This window comes from Helicoverpa armigera, chromosome 13 (assembly GCF_030705265.1).
Source record: "Helicoverpa armigera isolate CAAS_96S chromosome 13, ASM3070526v1, whole genome shotgun sequence".
Lineage (NCBI taxonomy): Eukaryota > Metazoa > Arthropoda > Insecta > Lepidoptera > Noctuidae > Helicoverpa > Helicoverpa armigera.
In genome coordinates this window covers 9,955,465-9,974,178 of record NC_087132.1, presented here as the reverse complement: position 1 = coordinate 9,974,178, position 18,714 = coordinate 9,955,465, and the positions used below count along the sequence as shown (strand labels likewise).

Here is an 18,714-nt window from a genome sequence, read left to right as displayed (position 1 = left end):
AGTATTTTAGCAAAAAGACCACCTATCTAAGTTTACTAGATCAAGGTTAGAAAGTAAATGACCGATTGATATTCTATTCTATTTGAAGAAACAGATCTCACAGCTCTAGGTTAAAAAAGTGTCCTACTCTAAGCAACTCACAACTAAGAATACCTATATACTAACTGCAAACTTTTAGTCGGCTGATAATGTGTTTGGGTTCGTAAATCATTATGAAGATGAATGGGAGTACGCACATTATAATGATCAGGTATTTAGCCGGTATCAAACCAAATGAAAGCGTTGGTTGAAATCAGGGTTTTCTTTAAAAAAACAAGATGTCAACCGTGGGGTCAACTGTCGCCTGACTCTACAGGGTACTCTAAATACGTTAGAAACTACATAATAATATATTATCAAACACACAATATTCACACGTTTATAAAGCTCCAAATAAAACAGTCAATGACCTTCACGATGAAACATTTCTTAGACTTTTTTATCCTAACTGTAAAGAACATACGTCAATGGACCAACTATAGTGGTTAGACTAAATGACGTCAGAAATCGAATCGAAGTGTTAACTCTATCGTTTCTTATATTGAGGTCACTGGCCTTTGTAATATTCAATTCAAATGAAGTTTTCATATATAAATATGTTTATAGAGCATGATATTAATTAAATTCTATCTATATCTCTAGTACTAAGGAGCTGAAGAGTTGGTTTACTGGAACTCAAGTACTACCGAACCGATTTGAAAACATCTTTCAGTTTTTCATGGCTATAGGTTCTTTTTATCCGGGTCAGCAGACTAGTTTCCATGGGGCTGGCCAAACATAGTAATTAATAAAAGAAGAATAGTTTTCTAGGTATAGCTATTTTTTTACATACCTACCTATATTTTTTTTCCGTTATATACCATCCTATCTAATTTGTAAACCACCAAGCTAATGCCTACCAAAAGACCACTAGCTTCACAATAAAAGGAGCAACTACCTACAGTTGAGATTCCCAGAATACACCCGTGACCGGGTACCGACTGCGGACAATCCGTATTGCTGTTTTGATTAAATTTTGACAGAGAAATGCAGATTGTTCTTTTTATGCAGCACCGGAAAAATTGAACTGGACCGAAGTAGAAATATTTTTATTGACAACCCCTTTGACTACAATAGGGGTATTCGGTGCAGTCAGTATTGAATAGCTCTTTCGAATTTTATTGCTGTTTTGGCCGTACGTATATGATTTTATATATTGCTGAATTTTGCAGAAAATTTTATTTTCTAATACTTGAATTATTGATCCAAGTAACGACAATGAACCAAACCATGGAGATAGAAACAGCTTTACTTTAATACTTCATCTTACAAGTTAGGCACTTAATTATAACTGTTTTATGAATGTAATATTATGTAGATATTGCTCCAAAAATATAGGCCTATTACAGTTACTTACACTTGATAGTTGCTGAGCCAATCTAAACGATACGGTATTCAGTTCAAATAGGCGCATCATACCGACTTATGGTACAAGATACGGTTAAACTAAGCGTAGCCGAGACAAAAAACTCAAAGCAGCAACGCTTTATTTACGGTTCATCGATTTCTCTCACGTCTGAGACCTGAGTCGAAATAAACAAAATAAATTAGGTAAACAGTATTAAATCTTGCAGTTTTTGAAATGTTTAGACTGAGGATAAATGAATAGAAAAAGCTAAACATCCAATGTATGTAAATTAAAAGCCAATCAAAAACACAATTGCAATAAGTGTACACAACTGTATCAAATCACAATAAAATGTAATTTGTAGTGTCCCAGCAATCGGTGTAACGCTCCACCGGCTGTCTCGATCTTGTCCCTGAAGTGTTGCGACGCTTGCCCAACGCTTTCCTCATCATCCAAACTAAGAACTAACTATAAATAGCAACAATAACATCGGAACAGCACAGTCAACCAGCAAACATGAAACTGTTAGTAGCAGTGGCACTCCTGTGCCTAGCTTCGGCTTACTGCCGCGAGCTAGCTGAAGAGGACAAGGATCTTGTAGCAGCAGCCAGTGGGAAGAGCAGTCACCATGAAGAAGGAGGCGGTCACGAACATCATGCTGACCATCATCACGAGCATGGACACAAGGGACACAAGGGCCACAAAGGACATCACCACCACCACAAAGGCGAGCATGGACACCATGGAAAGCACCACAAGGAGGGACACCACCATGAACATGGCGGTCACCACAAGAAGCACTGGGATGAGCACGACCACCACGGTCACCATCACGAGCATGGACACCACCACAAGGGCGGCAAACACGGTCACCACAAGCACCACGACAAGGGAGAGAAGACCGACGGCTACCACAAGAAGTACCACAAGGACGAATTCCACAAGGACCATCACTTCTACGATGACCACCACAAGGAAGGCAAGCATCACAAGCATGGTCACCATCACGGACATCATGAGGATAAGGGAGGACACCACAAGAAGGGAGGTCATCACGAACATGGACACCATGAGCATCATCACGGTCACCACAAGCACCACGACAAGCATCATCACGATGAAGACCACAAGGGACACAAGGGTCATCACGGCCATGAAGAACACCATCATCATCATCATGATCATGGCAAGAAGGGAGGTCACCACGACCACAAGGATTGGGGCTTCCACCATGGAAAACATTGAGATGCCAAAATTATTATGCTGTGATATTATTTTATATTTTTGTTACGGGTTTTTGTTAGTTTTTTATAAATTATTGAATAAGCTTCGTTACAAAAATGTGCGATTAAAACTGTTATATCTTTATTGATTCGTTTTTTTACCCATGCAAATTCTTCATTAATTAGAAAATAAGAATGATATATGAATAACTCGACTCAAAGCATTTTACCACTGATACTGATTTTTATTAATTCGATGTACATAATATAACTTTACATAACATATATTCACATAAATTAAGCACGTAAAACTTATGTGTAACCGAAAGCGAAACTTTTGCTTGCACAATTCCTGCTCAGCAAAATATCTTTGTAGCAACAAAATGACCTTAAACTTGAACTAAAATTGCAAACAAAACCAGATAACAAAAGAAAATAAGAATAACAGTGGCAACATTATAAAAGAAAAGTTAAGAAAGTAGGAGTCAATAGTGGTTTAAAAATCAACACAACAATATTGGTTATTTATCTTAAAATTTGAATGAATGAAAACGTGTGGATGATACCAAACAAATATATAAAATGGATGCATATGTGTCATACTGTCATACAACTGCACTGATAGGTTCACATGTTCATTTTCTTAAATCATTGTCATCGCTTCCACGATCGTTTCGCATCTCTTTAGCCATCATGCACATTAACTTTCTTACAGTACTATTTTCATCCTTCGCCGTATCATCGTTAAATCCGGTTAGACTTCAAGCCGACGCCAACATGTAGTTGGGAAAAAGCTCGGAGGATCATGGGGATGATGATCTTCATTCCTTCAAACCAGATATCCATACCATAACATCTGGTGTCCACATAATTATTTTGGTAACAAATTGCATTGTCCATTTCCCATTCTAGGAGTTAGATGCTACTGCCTCTGCAGTGTTGTTGCAGATAAATAATATTATACATCAGCAAGTTAGACTGAAAGCCAACCCCAATACAATTGAATGGAAACTAAGAATGAGGCGATTTTTCATATAAATTCCTCTAAGAATAATCACTGAGCTCGATTTTGACAAATAATAGTGTACAACAGGTAACTTTCATATGCTCTAAATACGACACGCAGGTGGTTTTAGGGTTGTACCCAAAGGGTAAAACGGGACCCGAGAGCTGATTTTTTTACAAATGATGTATTTCTAATACTGAAAACTATAATCAAATACAAATTTCGTTTTATAAAATTACGGAAACATTCGTGCGCGAGTCCGACTCGCACTTGGCCGCTGTTATAATGCACAAGTATTAATATAAACAGATTCTCTATTATTCCTTGTCCCCCTTCGACCACTAGGATGGCAAAGAAAAATAACTGGGGACAATTTTTACGCAGAAGCAACTATTAGAGGCTATAGGGTCTTTAACACCCACACTTCTACTATAAGAAAGTCAATTATGAGCTGCCGTTGAAATGTCAAATGGCTGAATTTATTACCATGAATAAGAAACAAAGTTACAAAGAAGAGTCACAGGTACTGGATAATTCTGGAAGATTCATCTCAAAGTTGCTTAAATTTTCAAGCTAATCATTTTTTTGAATTATTGCCACTTACATTGTATACAAATTTATATATCAATCAATGTTTAAGCTTCTTCTAACTAACCTACAGATAGACATGTTTTGCTGGGGAGTTTGTTGCGCCACAGTAAAAAGTGCTGTATAGCAGCCAAGTTTTGAATAAATGATTTTTGATTTGATTTGACTATTACGTGAGATTACCAAAAAAACTAAAATGTGGTGAAATTATACCTTTCTAAAGATGATCAAAGTTTGTTATTTTCCTTAAGGCTACTCCAAAAAAATAAACCATTGAAAAAACATGAACATGAAAACATTGAAATCTGAACTGTAGAAAGCTCGACTATAATTTGTTGCTTCAATTTTTGTGGTTTGATTTTTCTCATAAACTGGAAATGCTGAAAAATCAACCATGAAAATATCCTAATGCATTTTGAAAACATACCTTTTTTGATTCAGAGCTTACTCAAAATTAATCTAATCTAGCATTAAGCCAATTCTGGCATAGATACTACTTGTAATCACGATATATAGCAATGTTTACAAATGCATTATTTAGTAACTATTTGTTTTGGAAGTTTTCCAACATCTGGATTGAGCTCTCCAGATATTCAGATCAAAATATTATACTTGCGTCATGAGAGTATCAAATTAATCTATAAGAAATTGGCTACAAATGTTTATACATAAATCTCATGAAAATAGATGACAAGTACATTTATTTTCAAGACACAAAAAGGCGTTTAAAGTTTTGCACAAAGAAGTCTTATTTTATGATTTATCTAAACCATTTGCAAAATGAAAAAAAGAACATCTAATTGAAACATACTCATCAAATCGGAAGCCTGAAAGACTGAAGATTGTCAAATTACAGTCGCGGAGCGGATGCCGCTTACTCTTGACCCTGAAATATTGCGCGCTCACCCAACGCTTTCCTCATCTTCCAAACAAATTGTTAACTATAAATAGCTTCCACAATAGTTGATTATCACAGTCAACCCACAAACATGAAACTGTTAGTAGCAGTAGCATTCCTGTGCCTAGCTTCGGCTTACTGCTGGGAGTTAGATGAGGAGAAGGATCTTGTGGCAGCAGCCAGTGGAAAGGGTGGGAAGGGCAGTCACCATGAAGAAGGAGGCGGCCATCACCACCATGCCGAGCATCACCATGACCATGGACACAAGGGACACAAAGGACACCATGGACACCACCACCACCATAAGGGCGATCATGGTCACCATGGACATCACCACAAAGGAGAACACCATCACGAACATGGCGGTCACCACAAGAAGCACTGGGATGAGCACGACCACCATGGCGACCACCATGAACATGGACACCACCACAAGGGCGGCAAACACGGCCATCATGAACACCACGATAAGGGAGAACACGTTGATGGTTACCACAAGAAATACCATAAGGACAGCTTCCACAAGGACCATCACTTCTATGACGGCGACCACAAGGAAGGCAAGCACCATAAGCATGGCCATCACCATGGACACCACGAAGATAAGGGAGGACACCACAAGAAGGGCGGTCACCACGAACATGGACACCATGAGCATCATCACGGGCATCACGGACACCATGACAAGCACCATCACGGTCATGACGATAAGGGACATCATGGCCATCACGGTCACGATGAACATCATCATCATCACCACGACCATGGCAAGAAGGGAGGTCATGGAGACCACAAGGACTGGGGCTTCCACCATGGTAAACACTAAAGCGCTGAACATAGACTGTGATATTATTTTATATTTTTGTTACGAGTTTTTGTTAGTTTTTTATAAATTATTGTATAAGCTTCGTTACAAAAATGTGTTAATAAAGTTGTTATAATATTTGTATTTTAGTTTTTCTTTTCAACTCTTATTCGATTTCAGTGTCTCATATATGTAACAAATACTGATAAACGAGCATTGCGCAATACACCTTTCAAAAACATCGAAAATAAATAATAGTTTAAAAAAACTAAAAAACACGCTTTTTATAGAAAAACGAACTAAAAAATAGGAAATAAATTTTAATGAATTTAAATTAAGAAAACAGTGTTAAAAATTTCAATGAATATAAATTAATAATAGTGTGAATACAAAAAAAAATATTTAAAAAAAAACGTGGGGTGCATGGTGTCAATAGTTATAAATATTTTATTGACAGATATGAGTACAGTGATTTTCATTTCGATAATATCTTAAAAAGCACCCCACGCTTTTTTTTAATATTTTGTTTTTTGTATTCACACTATTATTAATTTATATTCATTGAAATTTTTAACACTGTTTTCTTAATTTAAATTCATTAAAATTTATTTCCTATTTTTTAGTTCGTTTTTCTATAAAAAGCGTGTTTTTTAGTTTTTTTAAACTATTATTTATTTTCTACTTTTTAGTTTGTTTTCAAACTATTATTTGTTTTGTAGAATTAAAATTCTCTTTAGTATACAAAAATTTGTCAATATTAGAGAAAACGGCTAAAGATAATTATTGGAAATAAAAATTAACATCGAGTCCTGCCTTATCGACTGTAGAGAAAAATTCTAGAAAATTTTAATTAATTTTCTTACCTTATCGACTACAGATGAAAATTATATAAATTAACAAAGATCATATTTTGCAAATTGAAAAGCCTAGAAGTCGGTGTCTAATGGATGTTACTAAGTTAATTTTGCCACCGACTTCTAGGCCGATGCACCTAAAATTAGTTTTTTGCTTTTTAGTGTTTTGGGAACTCGGTTTAATTTTTTTGTAAAAAGGTTATTTATTTAAAGTGATACGAATAGTTGTCACTATCCATACAAGTGGGAAGTTCTCATCAATACAAAGAATATAAGTCCAAACGAGGTATTTTACATATTCAGTTGTCGAGTTCCCTTGACTTTCTCTGGTCTCCATCATCAGGTCAGCTCCAAACCTTCACTGTTGCATAGGTCTTGTCAATACGAATAATTTAAGCCCAAACACGAGGTAGTTTACATATTCAGTTGTCGAGTTCCCTCGACTTTCTCTGGTCTCCATCATCAGGTCAGCTCCAAACCTTCACTGTTGCAAAGGTCTTGTCAATACAAATAATTTAAGCCCAAACACGAGGTAGTTTACATATTCAGTTGTCGAGTTCCCTCGACCCTCTCTGGTCTTCATCATCAGGTCAGCTCCAAATCTTCACAGTTGAATAGTGCTTTTAGGCGTACACCTAAGTGTCAAGTTTTTACTCTATGTATGCCTACAAGTTTTGAAGGTTGCCCTCGATTTCTCAGGGTTTCCATCATCAGATCCTGACCTGATGAATATGGGACCAACTGGCAGCTATTCCAAGTCGAACAAAAAAAGAATCACGTAAATCGGTCTATAAACCTCGGAGTAATCGATGTGTATGTGTAACCTCCTCCTTTTTGGGAAGTCGGTTAAAATGGAATAATTTTATCAAATTAGTGTATTGTCATCGGTCCTCAATAAATCTACAAAGTTTGAACGAAATCTGGCCGTTTAAAGTGGGTCAAAATCGCGCCCAAAGAAGTCGGTTACAAACAAACATACAGGTGAAGCTAATAAAAAGCGTGTAAAAAACCCATCCAACATCCAATTTAAAACAAAAGGTTTCCAGTCCTTCCACCCTTAGCAAATTAATTTAAAATTAACGCGACTTAAATTGCAAATAAAAGGATGATTAGCATAAAAATTAAACTGGTACCCCAACGTCGTTCGTACCATGCTGACCGTAATCAATCTTGCCAAAAAGATCACCTGTCCCTTCGGATTAATAAGGGAATTCGTATGTGGCTAATTTCAAATCCAGGATAATAGATGACTTTGTTACTGGGGCTGCAAGCTTAACTGGGTTTGAAGAATTTCCTAATTACAGTTTTTTTTTTACGTTAGAAAAAGGATTGTTAGAAAAGTAATGTGGCCCAAGTAATTGGGTTGAAGATCTCTTCAGATAGGCAGTCGCTCCATGTAAAAACGTTAATACAAGTGCGTCTGGTTAGACTGGAGACAGATCCAAACATAGTTGAGAAAAGGCTAGACATAACCAATGTATAGATAGGCAATGTCATGTATTGTGACGCGAACCCTGTTTACTGAAAAGCAATAATCAAATTAGAATTGTTGCCAAGTTTAGATTTTGTTTTTAGACTACATTGTTGATCAAATTCTATTAGTGGAATTTATTGCTCATCAATTTCAAACTATAAAGTTCAAATATAGATGTGTCGCTCTTTTTGATAAATGCGAAGACCTAATGTTGACAACTTGCTTTGTAGGATCATTTCAAAGCATTCTGATCTTTCTCAATATTATCAAAATAATTAACATATAATAGCCTTAAAAGAAGATCCAATAATTAGCTCTTTATCCTAACTTGATGTCTGCTATCAAGGTCCTAAGAAAATAGATTGGATCGAAATTGACAGAGGCCCCGTAAGCGGCCTAAGCTAGAATAACATTGGAGACAGGCCGTAGATTACAATACAATACGTTTAAATACATATTAGATTAATCTAGACCTCCTTTATTTGGGGTAAGGTGCTATTTACAGCGGGGAAATATAAATATTCCTAATTATTCGTAGGTACCTACGCAATTTTAAAATGTTTTACCTATATCTGGACTTTGGTTTATAAGACTACACGCATTAAAGTAGCTTCAATAATGATTATAACAACTAGTGTTCTCTCATTCTTTAAATTGGTATTTTGAATTTTGTCATTTTACAAGGTGACATTTTAGGACCAATGTTTTTGCACCATACAAATGCGTTTCGTTTGTATAGTATGTTATTTTAAAAAAAAAGCCCGCAAAGACATCGGAAGCGTAGGCGAAGAGCCTAAAATCTTTAGATCCGCTGCAACTTATACCCCACCTTCAAAGTAATACAACGTAGTCTGCCGCCAAGTTCAGCCATTTACTGGCAGTAACTGCTAATGTTAGACCCTAACTCTGGTGACGTAGTGCTAACTCCAGTTACGTTGTAACTAGGTGTACTGAAATCTTAGCACAAAATCCGAATAAAGAATTCAAAGACTCTATTTCGTTTAGCATTTGTTTTATTTTTTCTTGTTAACACAAAGAAGATCTAACTGTCTTCACATTATTGTCTAGACAAACCCAAAATACGCATAAGGATTTTAATATTCATATGAATCTTATTAGATTACACGGAAACAGTGAATTTGTAGTGACATACGCAAATACGTATAGCGGTGAAGCGCTGAAGACTGTCATGTTACACTCAGCTCGCGAAACCATTTATACGCTAGGTTGTGCAAGTTATAAGCGGTAGCGAGAAAGGGGCAATTAAAAATCAACAAGGTGTAGAAAGGTTCAGTGACAAGGATGGTTAGTTTGGTTTTGATAATAAATTAAATTAAACACCACATAACATAACACAAGGAAGGCTACTCTAAATAGTATCCAATATCTACCTAATCACATTTTGTGTACATAACTACAGATGATAATATTGTCAATAAACAACAATGTCTCTTGAGAAGCTGGTATTAGTAAAGTAATCATGGAAGTTTGGAGAACTAGAAGCCGAAGAAAATCCACACAGAGATAATATGCCATCATGGAGTACATTCATAACATCCAACCTCATTAAGATAGAACAAAGCAAGTCGTTTTCCCCTGAACAAAGCAAGCTGTTGTAGAACATTTTATACGTAAATGTGACAAAATGAAAAATACACCATCCTTCTCCAAAGCTTAAAACTTGCACCATCTTAGGCCAAACCCTGATCTGTAGTACTCACGGCGTCACAGTAACATGAAGCACCGTTCGAGCGCATCCTTTGAGTGAGTTCACTTTGTGCATCGTTATGTCATTTTAACGCTGCATCTATTACGGTGCTGTGTACGTCATTTATGGTGTAGTAGTACTCCATCCGCGCTTCGCTACGTATAAATGAAGAACCGATTGACCGATTTTGAGCAAACTTCACATAAGCCATCTGCTTAGTAATCCATACACAGCCTAAACATTTGGTTTGGATATGTTTGCCCGTTTTTGGTACTTTCGATTATAAAAGAAAAAACACTCCTCAGGAATAAATAAAATACATAATGTCTCAAATTAAAGTCAAACCATCCTCCAACGCCTAAGACTTGGACCATCGTTAGGCCAAACCCTGATCTGTAGTACTCACGGCGTCTCAGTAACATGAAGCACCGTTCGAGCGCATCCTTTGAGTGAGTTCACTTTGTGCATCGGTATGTCATTTTAACGCTGCATCTATTACGGTGCTGCGTACGTCATTTATGGTGTATGTGTATGGAAATCTTCGGGTGTCTCTGTCTGATGTGTTATTGATTAATATCGTGTTTGGCTGATGTTGTGTTTGGTTCTTGTGAGGTTCCTATTACCGGGGTTCCTAAAATTGTGCTAGATTACAAACTACGCGAGTACCCTTTACTTTATTCCGTACTAGTCGTTTCACCCGCGTTCTAAGGGAACTACTGCCCGCACCGAGACAAGTATAGCCTATATGACTTGGGAAGGGATGTAGCTTTCTAACATTGAAAGAATTTTTCAAACTGGTTCAGTCGTTTTTGAACCTTTTCTATTTAATATATTAGTGTAAATTCATTTTTTTAGACATATAATTAATTTTTATCAGAAGCAAAATGAAGCCATAATTACCATAATTAATTTACACAAAACATCTATCTACCAAAATCTTTGCCTCTAGGGAGCCATACAAAAGTTATCCGAACAAGGAATAATAAAGTTTCCATTATAATGGAATTGGTATAAGTTACAAAGCAGTTGTCTGAAACCAATATAGTTAAGTGGCCAGAACTGCATCACTAGTTAACTACTTTTCCGATATTTGTTTCTATTGCTGTTTCTACGTGTATTTGTCGAAACACTTTTCGAGTATTTTTGTTAAGGTAGCCAATTTTGATATCCTGCTTTTTAATAGAATGTAGAATTACAAATAATCAAGTCTTTTTTTGTTACGTAGGGTCCTAGGGAAGGAAGAAATAAAATCTGGTTTTACCCCAGGAACAATAAACTTGAATTGGTCTTTTGTAAGATCAAGTTAATAGTAGTAAGAGAAGCTAGCAATTTCTATAAAATACTTGGAACGAACATGACGATTTCTTTTAATTATTTTTCGAAACGGAATACATAACAGTTATCGAAGTCAAAACGCACAATGACCAGGATAACGTATTAATAAAGTGTCAATTTAAAAAATATATAAAATCACAAATAATACGTTCTTGGTTTTAGTATCAACTCTACTAGACATTAACGGCAGTACCCCGCGCTTCTAGCCCGCTGTATTACAGGAAGCCGGGGAGTTAGAATACAAATCGTTTTTGTTATAAAACTGTAAGTCTTATGCACATTCCGCAGTCACTATTGTATGTACTGTTTAATGAACTGACTTGGTAATCGTTTCGATATGTTTAGTCTTTCTTATTTTATTTTGTGTTCTTTTTTTATACCTATTTTTGTATACGTATGGTTTAACTAACTTAACAGAGATAAAAAGTTGTAGGTATAGATCAGTTTTTCACGTATTTTTTTAAAATTCAAAACCAATAGAATTTTGAAGTAACGCCTTCAAAATTCAAATTTAATACTTCCATTTTATTGTTTGACCTCGCTGTCTCCGTTCCTGGATTTGCTTATTCAAGATGGCAAAACACATCAATGATTTATTTATTTACCATAGCAGTCCTAAGCCTCATAAATACAAGGACCTGTAAAATATTCAAATAAAACCTTCAAATCTAATACGAATAACATAATAAACGTAACACAAGAGCTTCCCACAAAATAAGCGCAGTTGTTTTGTGGCTGCCGTGGTCAGTCATAGGCGACCACAAAATGATGGCCCTGTTACAATCATTTGTACTGTCGCGTTTAGATATAATGGGTCATTGGATTTAGGACGTTCAATTTAATGTGTGAAATTATTTGTTACATGAACGAGCTAGGTTAAGTTACAATTTGACAAATTGGCACCCGCCAATTTGTACCTACCCAGGTAGGAGAGACTTTTTTGCAATATTACAGAAAATAGGTAGATGGCATATTCACCAATGCATACCACAATTGCAGCCAATCAGAACAAAGAATCTACAAGCTAGGCCTGCGTTGATTGGCGTCTGCGAGAATGGCTAGCTTTAATCAAAACCTTTTCAAGCCTCAGAAAGCATGGATAGTTCTGGAACACAAAAGTCTTACAAACTGTTCGTTTTACTACAGTATCTGGTGGCCATATACCAGTATGAAGTCTTGATAGCATGATTACACAATCCAATATCAAAACTCAAGGATGTATTAGCTTACAATGACAAAGCAAAATATGTAAGTAAGTCTCAAAAATGCTCCATCAAGCTACAATCATAAATCGCGGGGTATGCGGAGAGCACCATCTAAGTTTGCCCAACTTAGCCCTCGAGGGCATTGTATAAGTTAATGGAACTAACTTAGAAGATAAAGGTATATTTGGTCTTGGTAGATGATGTTGTTAATAGGGTATAAGTTGCATGGTAATGCAGTAACATGTTTGATTAAAAGTATTTATGCATCAGAGCATAGTGACTGTCTAACAGAACTTTTCCTTCTTTATTCTAGACTAGTCGTTTCCAGCGGTTTCGCTCGCGTCCCGTGGTAGCAACTGCTCGTATCTAAATAAAATATAACCTATGTTACTCTGGTAAGAGTGTAGCTTGCCAACAGTGAAAGAATTCTTCAAATCAGTATGATAGTTTCGGAGCCTTTAGGGTACTAACAAACGAACAAAAAAATATAGAAAATCTCCTGATAGATATTAACAAAACTGTTAAAAACATTTACCATGTAACAGCACAATAATAAATACAAAATATTTATTCCCAACACTGCCAGTTAACCCCAAAATATGAGGATATACCAATTTCAGTTTGACAAATACGTGCTTACCCGTAATCAATGAAACAAAGTGCACTTTACAGAATACGTGCCACCTGTAGAGAATTGGGGATATCGCGCGTGTACACAACGGCGCTCATCCCTTGTGTGCTAAGCTTTATTTAAACTTTTTCGTTTTATTTCGACAGTGCGTTCGCACCTTTTGTTTTTGGTGCCATGTTTGTGATGCGGGTGGTATCGTCTGTTGTTGTGTAAGTAGATGTCTGGTGCGGCTTTTTGTTTTGCGGATTAGTTTGAATGTAGTGGAGAAAAATGCTAAATTTTTCATCATCCTCCGAGCCTTTTCCCAAACTATTTTGGGGTCGGCTTCCAGTCTAACCGGATTCAGCTGAGTACCAGTGCTTTACAAGAAGCGACTGCCTATCTGACCTCCTCAACCCAGTTACCCGGGCAACCCGATACCCCTTGGTTAGACTGGTGTCAGACTTACTGACTTCTGACTACCCGTAACGACTGCCAAGGATGTTCAATGACAGCCGGGACCTACAGTTTAACGTGCCATCCGAAACACAGTCATTGGTGTCTAAGATATACTTAGAAAGTACATACAAACTTAGAAAAGTTGCATTGGTACTTGCCTGACCTGGAATCGAACCCGCGCCCTCATACTCGAGAGGTTGGTTCTTTGCCCACTAGGCCACCACGACTTTAAATGCTAAATTTTTATGCAATGTTTTTCTATTCGAAATGATTTCATCACTTGCAAAATAGCTGAGGGTGTCTGAAATCAGATTCCAGATTCATTGTTTATTCAAATGCATACAAAAGTTCAGAGAGTTTGATTTCGGAAACACCATGACTGGGACGGGCTGGAACGGCCATTTTTGGATAGTCAGTCATTGATATGGATCATTTCCGAATGCCAGAAATACACTTACGTCAGAGTATCTTCTTACCCCAAAACTTAACGCTACTGCTACAGGTTTCGTAAACTACGTTGTAGCAGAAAGGTTACAACTAAAAGCCTTTCATTCCACAAAAATAATCCCACACTAAAACTCTTCACTTACTTCCATCTCATCATACCTACTTCATAAATTACGTTTGCATTACTCTAAATAATGTAACAGACAGGCGTGAGGCTGATAAATGTTTCAGGTTCAGGATTGCGAGTGTAGGGAGTAAGCTAATCAAATATTTTTATGATCGACGCCATTTTATGGCTGTAGGTGGATGGGTGTTGGGTGTAAGGAAATAGCTGGTGCATGTATGTTTTATTTAGACCAGTATGGAGGTGAAATCCTGATGGGTATGGTAGAAATGGATGGAGTCGGAAGCCTACTGAGGTCAACGACAAAAAAGTATTCAAACTCTCAAGAGCAGTACTCATAAAGAGTAGGTACAGATTTTGCATGCTCATTTATATTTGAAAAATGAATTTCACTCCTATTGTTTTGATGGTCAATGAAAAAAAAAAACAAATACCTTCATTATTTTGCAAGACCTAGGTCGCATTAAATCCAGACCTACGTCCCATTGAATAATATTTTATTTATTTTTATGTGTACCTAATGCTAATAAAAAATTGAGTATTGAGTAAATTCAATTTAATCAAAACACAATACCAGTTTAAATAAGGATTGCAACGGTACAAAAGATTCGCTCATTACTTGCACCACGCTATGTAGCAAGCGTTCTTCACAACGATTGCTCATTTGTGTACATAATTTGTTTAAGGAAATAAAACGTAAATAATTTAAGCGACATGACGCTGTATACGGGTTCTGTCAAGATTTTAATTTTGAGAAGTACCCTTTAATCATGCTTGTTTTTGGCGTAAAGGCTTATAGCAAGCTTACGAGATTGGTTGTCAAGGTTACGTGGATTTTGAAAATAACAGCCCTTAGTTGAAGAAATATTTAAGTATTTTTGGATTCATAATTATTATTAATTTACAAGAGTAAAAAAAACTTTTGTTAAACGTAAATGTAAAAATAGCTGTCTTTCTACCACGCTAAAACTGCTATCTCGATTTAAATGATTTTAAATTTGATACTCAGATAGTCTAGAGCTTGAAAAAGGACATAGAGTATATTTTATCTGGGCCTAGTAAGTAACAAGTACCCTCAGTAGCTAGTAGCCTAACTAGTTCAACATAAACGATTTTGTTGAAATTTGGTATGTTATTACCCTGAATTAACACATAAGCTAACACGGGCGAAACGAACACGGGCGAAGCCGCGAGCGGAAGCTATTTTACAATAATATTGGCAACAATAATATGAAAATTTCGCGGCCACGATTGGTCTAACTATTCACGTGTTCTTTTGTCCCGATGTAGTAACATCAGCGACCCACAAATTGCATACAAAAACGTTGTATTGCCAATTTTGTTAGACTGTGACCGTTTTCAAGATCATTTCTCAGTGTTGACGTTTAAACTTGATTGAAAGTGAAATTTATCTTTCAGTTGTAGTTTTCAGGGGCGTCTGTGTTGATCTGTTTGGTTTTTGTATGTCTGTTATGATTCACAGTAGTATCGGAAATGAAATGAAATCGTTTAATTTGCAAGTTGGACATAAAATCACTTTTAAACGTAATTTTAAGAACGCTGGGGTCGGTATTTTCTAACTGACTGATCCCTGAGAAGAAACCCCCCAAACAAATTCAAGGGTCATAGTCTTTTTTAAAGTAAAAAAATGTTATAAATTAAATAATATTATGTGTGAGTGTCTCTCGGTTTCTTCTATTGAAATGATACTGTCTATAACTGCAATTATATTTGTTTTAAGTATATTATGGAGCTGAAGTATATTATGAAGCTGTTTAGGTATTTGTTTGAACCTACTAAACTCAGGAACTACTGGACCGATTTGAATATTTTTTTCAGACTTAGATAGACAACTTGTCGTTAAATTCTAGTTTTATGTGTGTTATGGTGAAACCGGTAGTGAATGCGAGCCGAAGAGAAAGAATAAGTCCAGTTTTCATCATTTCAGTATTAGCCAGTTATTCGTATCAAACATAGCATAACACTTAGAAAGTGACAAAAACTACACGGTCTGACCTGGAATAAAACCCACACACTCGCATTTGAGCGGCGGTTTTTATAACCTAGACCAACCCAACTACATTGCTGCCAATACAATTTCTGTATTGATTTATAGCTATAGTAGACTCAACCTATTGTTTTCAAATCGATACAAAACACTTTTGATATCGATTCACACTTATCATATATTATATCCTAAGAAAGGTATTTCGGCACCACATTAATCCATACCACTACCCGTAGGTATAATATAGGAAGTGGGGCATATACCATACGATAGCTATAAATCAGAATGTGTTTGCATGCGTTCCCCATAAAATAGGGGACTACTGAGGATAATCCCGACGCCCGATTTTTATGAGATATTTAGAGCCGGTTTTCTAATTTTTTGTTTATGATTATGGTTTGTGAAGGTTATGAAGGAAAAGTTAAGTAAAATTCTCTTGTGACAAAAAAATATTATAAGGTTTAGTGTACCTAGGCAAGAATTTTAGTTTTAGATTGGAGTACTTTACTTTTATTAGATATTTTATGGTTAGGTAACTAGATATTTATGGTAAACCTAGATATCTTATTAAGTTGAACCAATTGATATAAAGTTTAGAATAAGTTAAAAAAAGTGTTTCCTGTATTTCAGTGTATTGTCACTTCTAGGTGGACTAAAAACTAAATATTCAATGATTTTGCATTATTAAAAAGGTCTGCAAGGGTCATAATGTAAAATAAGATTAATTTCTTATCACAAACCTACCCATAACATACTGATTGTTACTCCGTTTGACAGCTTTGCACATTATTAGTGAATTCAAATTAATTTGATTACCGAAAATAAAACCTACAATAGCATAGAGCTTAAAATAACAAAAAACGTTTTCCCGTTATTTATCAGAGTCTTATTAGAGGCCCAACATTTTGACCAACATTTTTCTAACCTCATTTTAAGAGAAAGTAAGATGCCACCCAGCAATCAATTTCGCTGTCTTATGTAAAAAGCAGACACAATATACGTTTCTATTTCTGTAGAATTAAAAATTTACTGTTTATGAATGCGAATAACATGGAGGTGTGATAAATGATACATTATTATATTTTGGACGTAAAACCACGCCGTTAGTTAATGTATCTATCGAATATAAATGCTAGTCTGTGATTTTTACGAAATAAAATATGTGAATGAAACAATGGACTTAACTCGTTTTTTTAGTATGTTTATATTTCTGTAAATGGACGATTTTTAAAGTAATTCAATAAACAGAAGCTTCCCTGCATGAAATACAAAAATAATGCAAACATTTATTATTTTTAACTACACATTCTTTTAGGTGAACTACTTACAATATCCACAGTAGTCCTAAACTCATGGTCACAGCACACCTCTCTATGACAGACTCCATTATCAGCCGTTGCCGATGGGCTACGGGAAATATTTCCCTTTCACCCTTTTGGACCGTCCATTTTTAGGAACCACCCTTTGTCATTGTCAATCGTATTGATTTTCAGAAGCCGCTCTTGAACGATTATAAAAAAATGAAAATTGAATCGTGTTGTGTGAAAGCTGCACGCATCGAAATATGTATGTATGTATGTGTACGCAGTTTGATATTTTGTGTGTTGGTGTTTTGTTTTAGGTTTTTTTGAGCGAGAGAAAGAAAAAAAAATGTTCACTCTTGCGGCAATTTTTTAAAGATAACTAGCGCTTTTGTAAAATAGTGGGACTAATATTTAGAGTAGTTTTTCATTCGATGGTGACATTTCAAAGCAATATGAGTGAAATAAAATTCAAATAATAATTATTTATTTTATATTTCACACTCACACAAATTGAAGTATTTTCAAGATAGAATTTAACACTAGAAAGACCGAAATTTTGAACTACCTACAAAGACCAAGTGGGGTCAAATGACCCATTCATGGGTTGTAATGTTTTATTCGTGTATTATGGTTTTAATTTTTATTGATTAGCATCTAATAGAAAATAAAAGACCTTAATAGTAATTAAACATCCATTATGTGATGTAAAAATGAAAAAAATTGGCACATTTTTGATGTTTTAGCTCCTTGTTTACATTACAAGAACCACACAAAGGCTTTTTACAACTAATACGAGATTTGTTGGTTTTGTCTGCATTTTTGCACGTAACAATGACGTGACACCGTTTTCTCTTCTCGCTACATTCTTCTTCAGGGTCTGGGGTATGCTATTATCGGGCTGTGAAGTACCTAGATGGCGTCATCAGGGAGTGGGTATCTCGGGCGAGAAACTCCCTTGCCAAGTCAAGAATTACCTTTTTTCTCGGATTTTTGTACAAAATCCAAGAATTGGTTGCTGCCAAATTCATAATATCATGAAACACTTGTAAGGGCCAACGAGCAGAAGGTGCTTTGACACTATATTTCTTGGTCATTTGATCAATAACATCCAGGTACTCCAACTTTCGTAGCATTGTAAAACTTCACCGTGTTCGGCTTCTTTTTTGCTTCTTCTGGATCAACAAATACATAAGAGTAAAGTGAACTTAGAATCATAACTAATTTAGAAGGTTTTCCTTGA

General features: G+C 35.8%; 2 protein-coding genes across 2 annotated transcripts; both read left to right on the top strand.

The window, feature by feature from the left end:
- Positions 1-1,901: 1,901 nt before the first annotated feature.
- On the top strand, positions 1,902-2,781 carry LOC110373362 (histidine-rich glycoprotein). The gene has a single exon (XM_021330624.3). The coding sequence runs from the start codon at positions 1,943-1,945 to the stop codon at positions 2,669-2,671; it is 729 nt and encodes a 242-aa protein (XP_021186299.2). The 5' UTR covers positions 1,902-1,942; the 3' UTR covers positions 2,672-2,781.
- Positions 2,782-5,221: 2,440 nt separating this feature from the next.
- LOC110373352 (histidine-rich glycoprotein) lies at positions 5,222-6,088 on the top strand. The gene has a single exon (XM_021330613.3). The coding sequence runs from the start codon at positions 5,233-5,235 to the stop codon at positions 5,965-5,967; it is 735 nt and encodes a 244-aa protein (XP_021186288.2). The 5' UTR covers positions 5,222-5,232; the 3' UTR covers positions 5,968-6,088.
- Positions 6,089-18,714: the final 12,626 nt, after the last annotated feature.

Bases quoted from the DNA above. Each gene is read 5' to 3' on its own strand.
- LOC110373362 (XM_021330624.3), top strand. From the start codon at position 1,943: ATGAAACTGTTAGTAGCAGTGGCACTCCTGTGCCTAGCTTCGGCTTAC.
- LOC110373352 (XM_021330613.3), top strand. From the start codon at position 5,233: ATGAAACTGTTAGTAGCAGTAGCATTCCTGTGCCTAGCTTCGGCTTAC.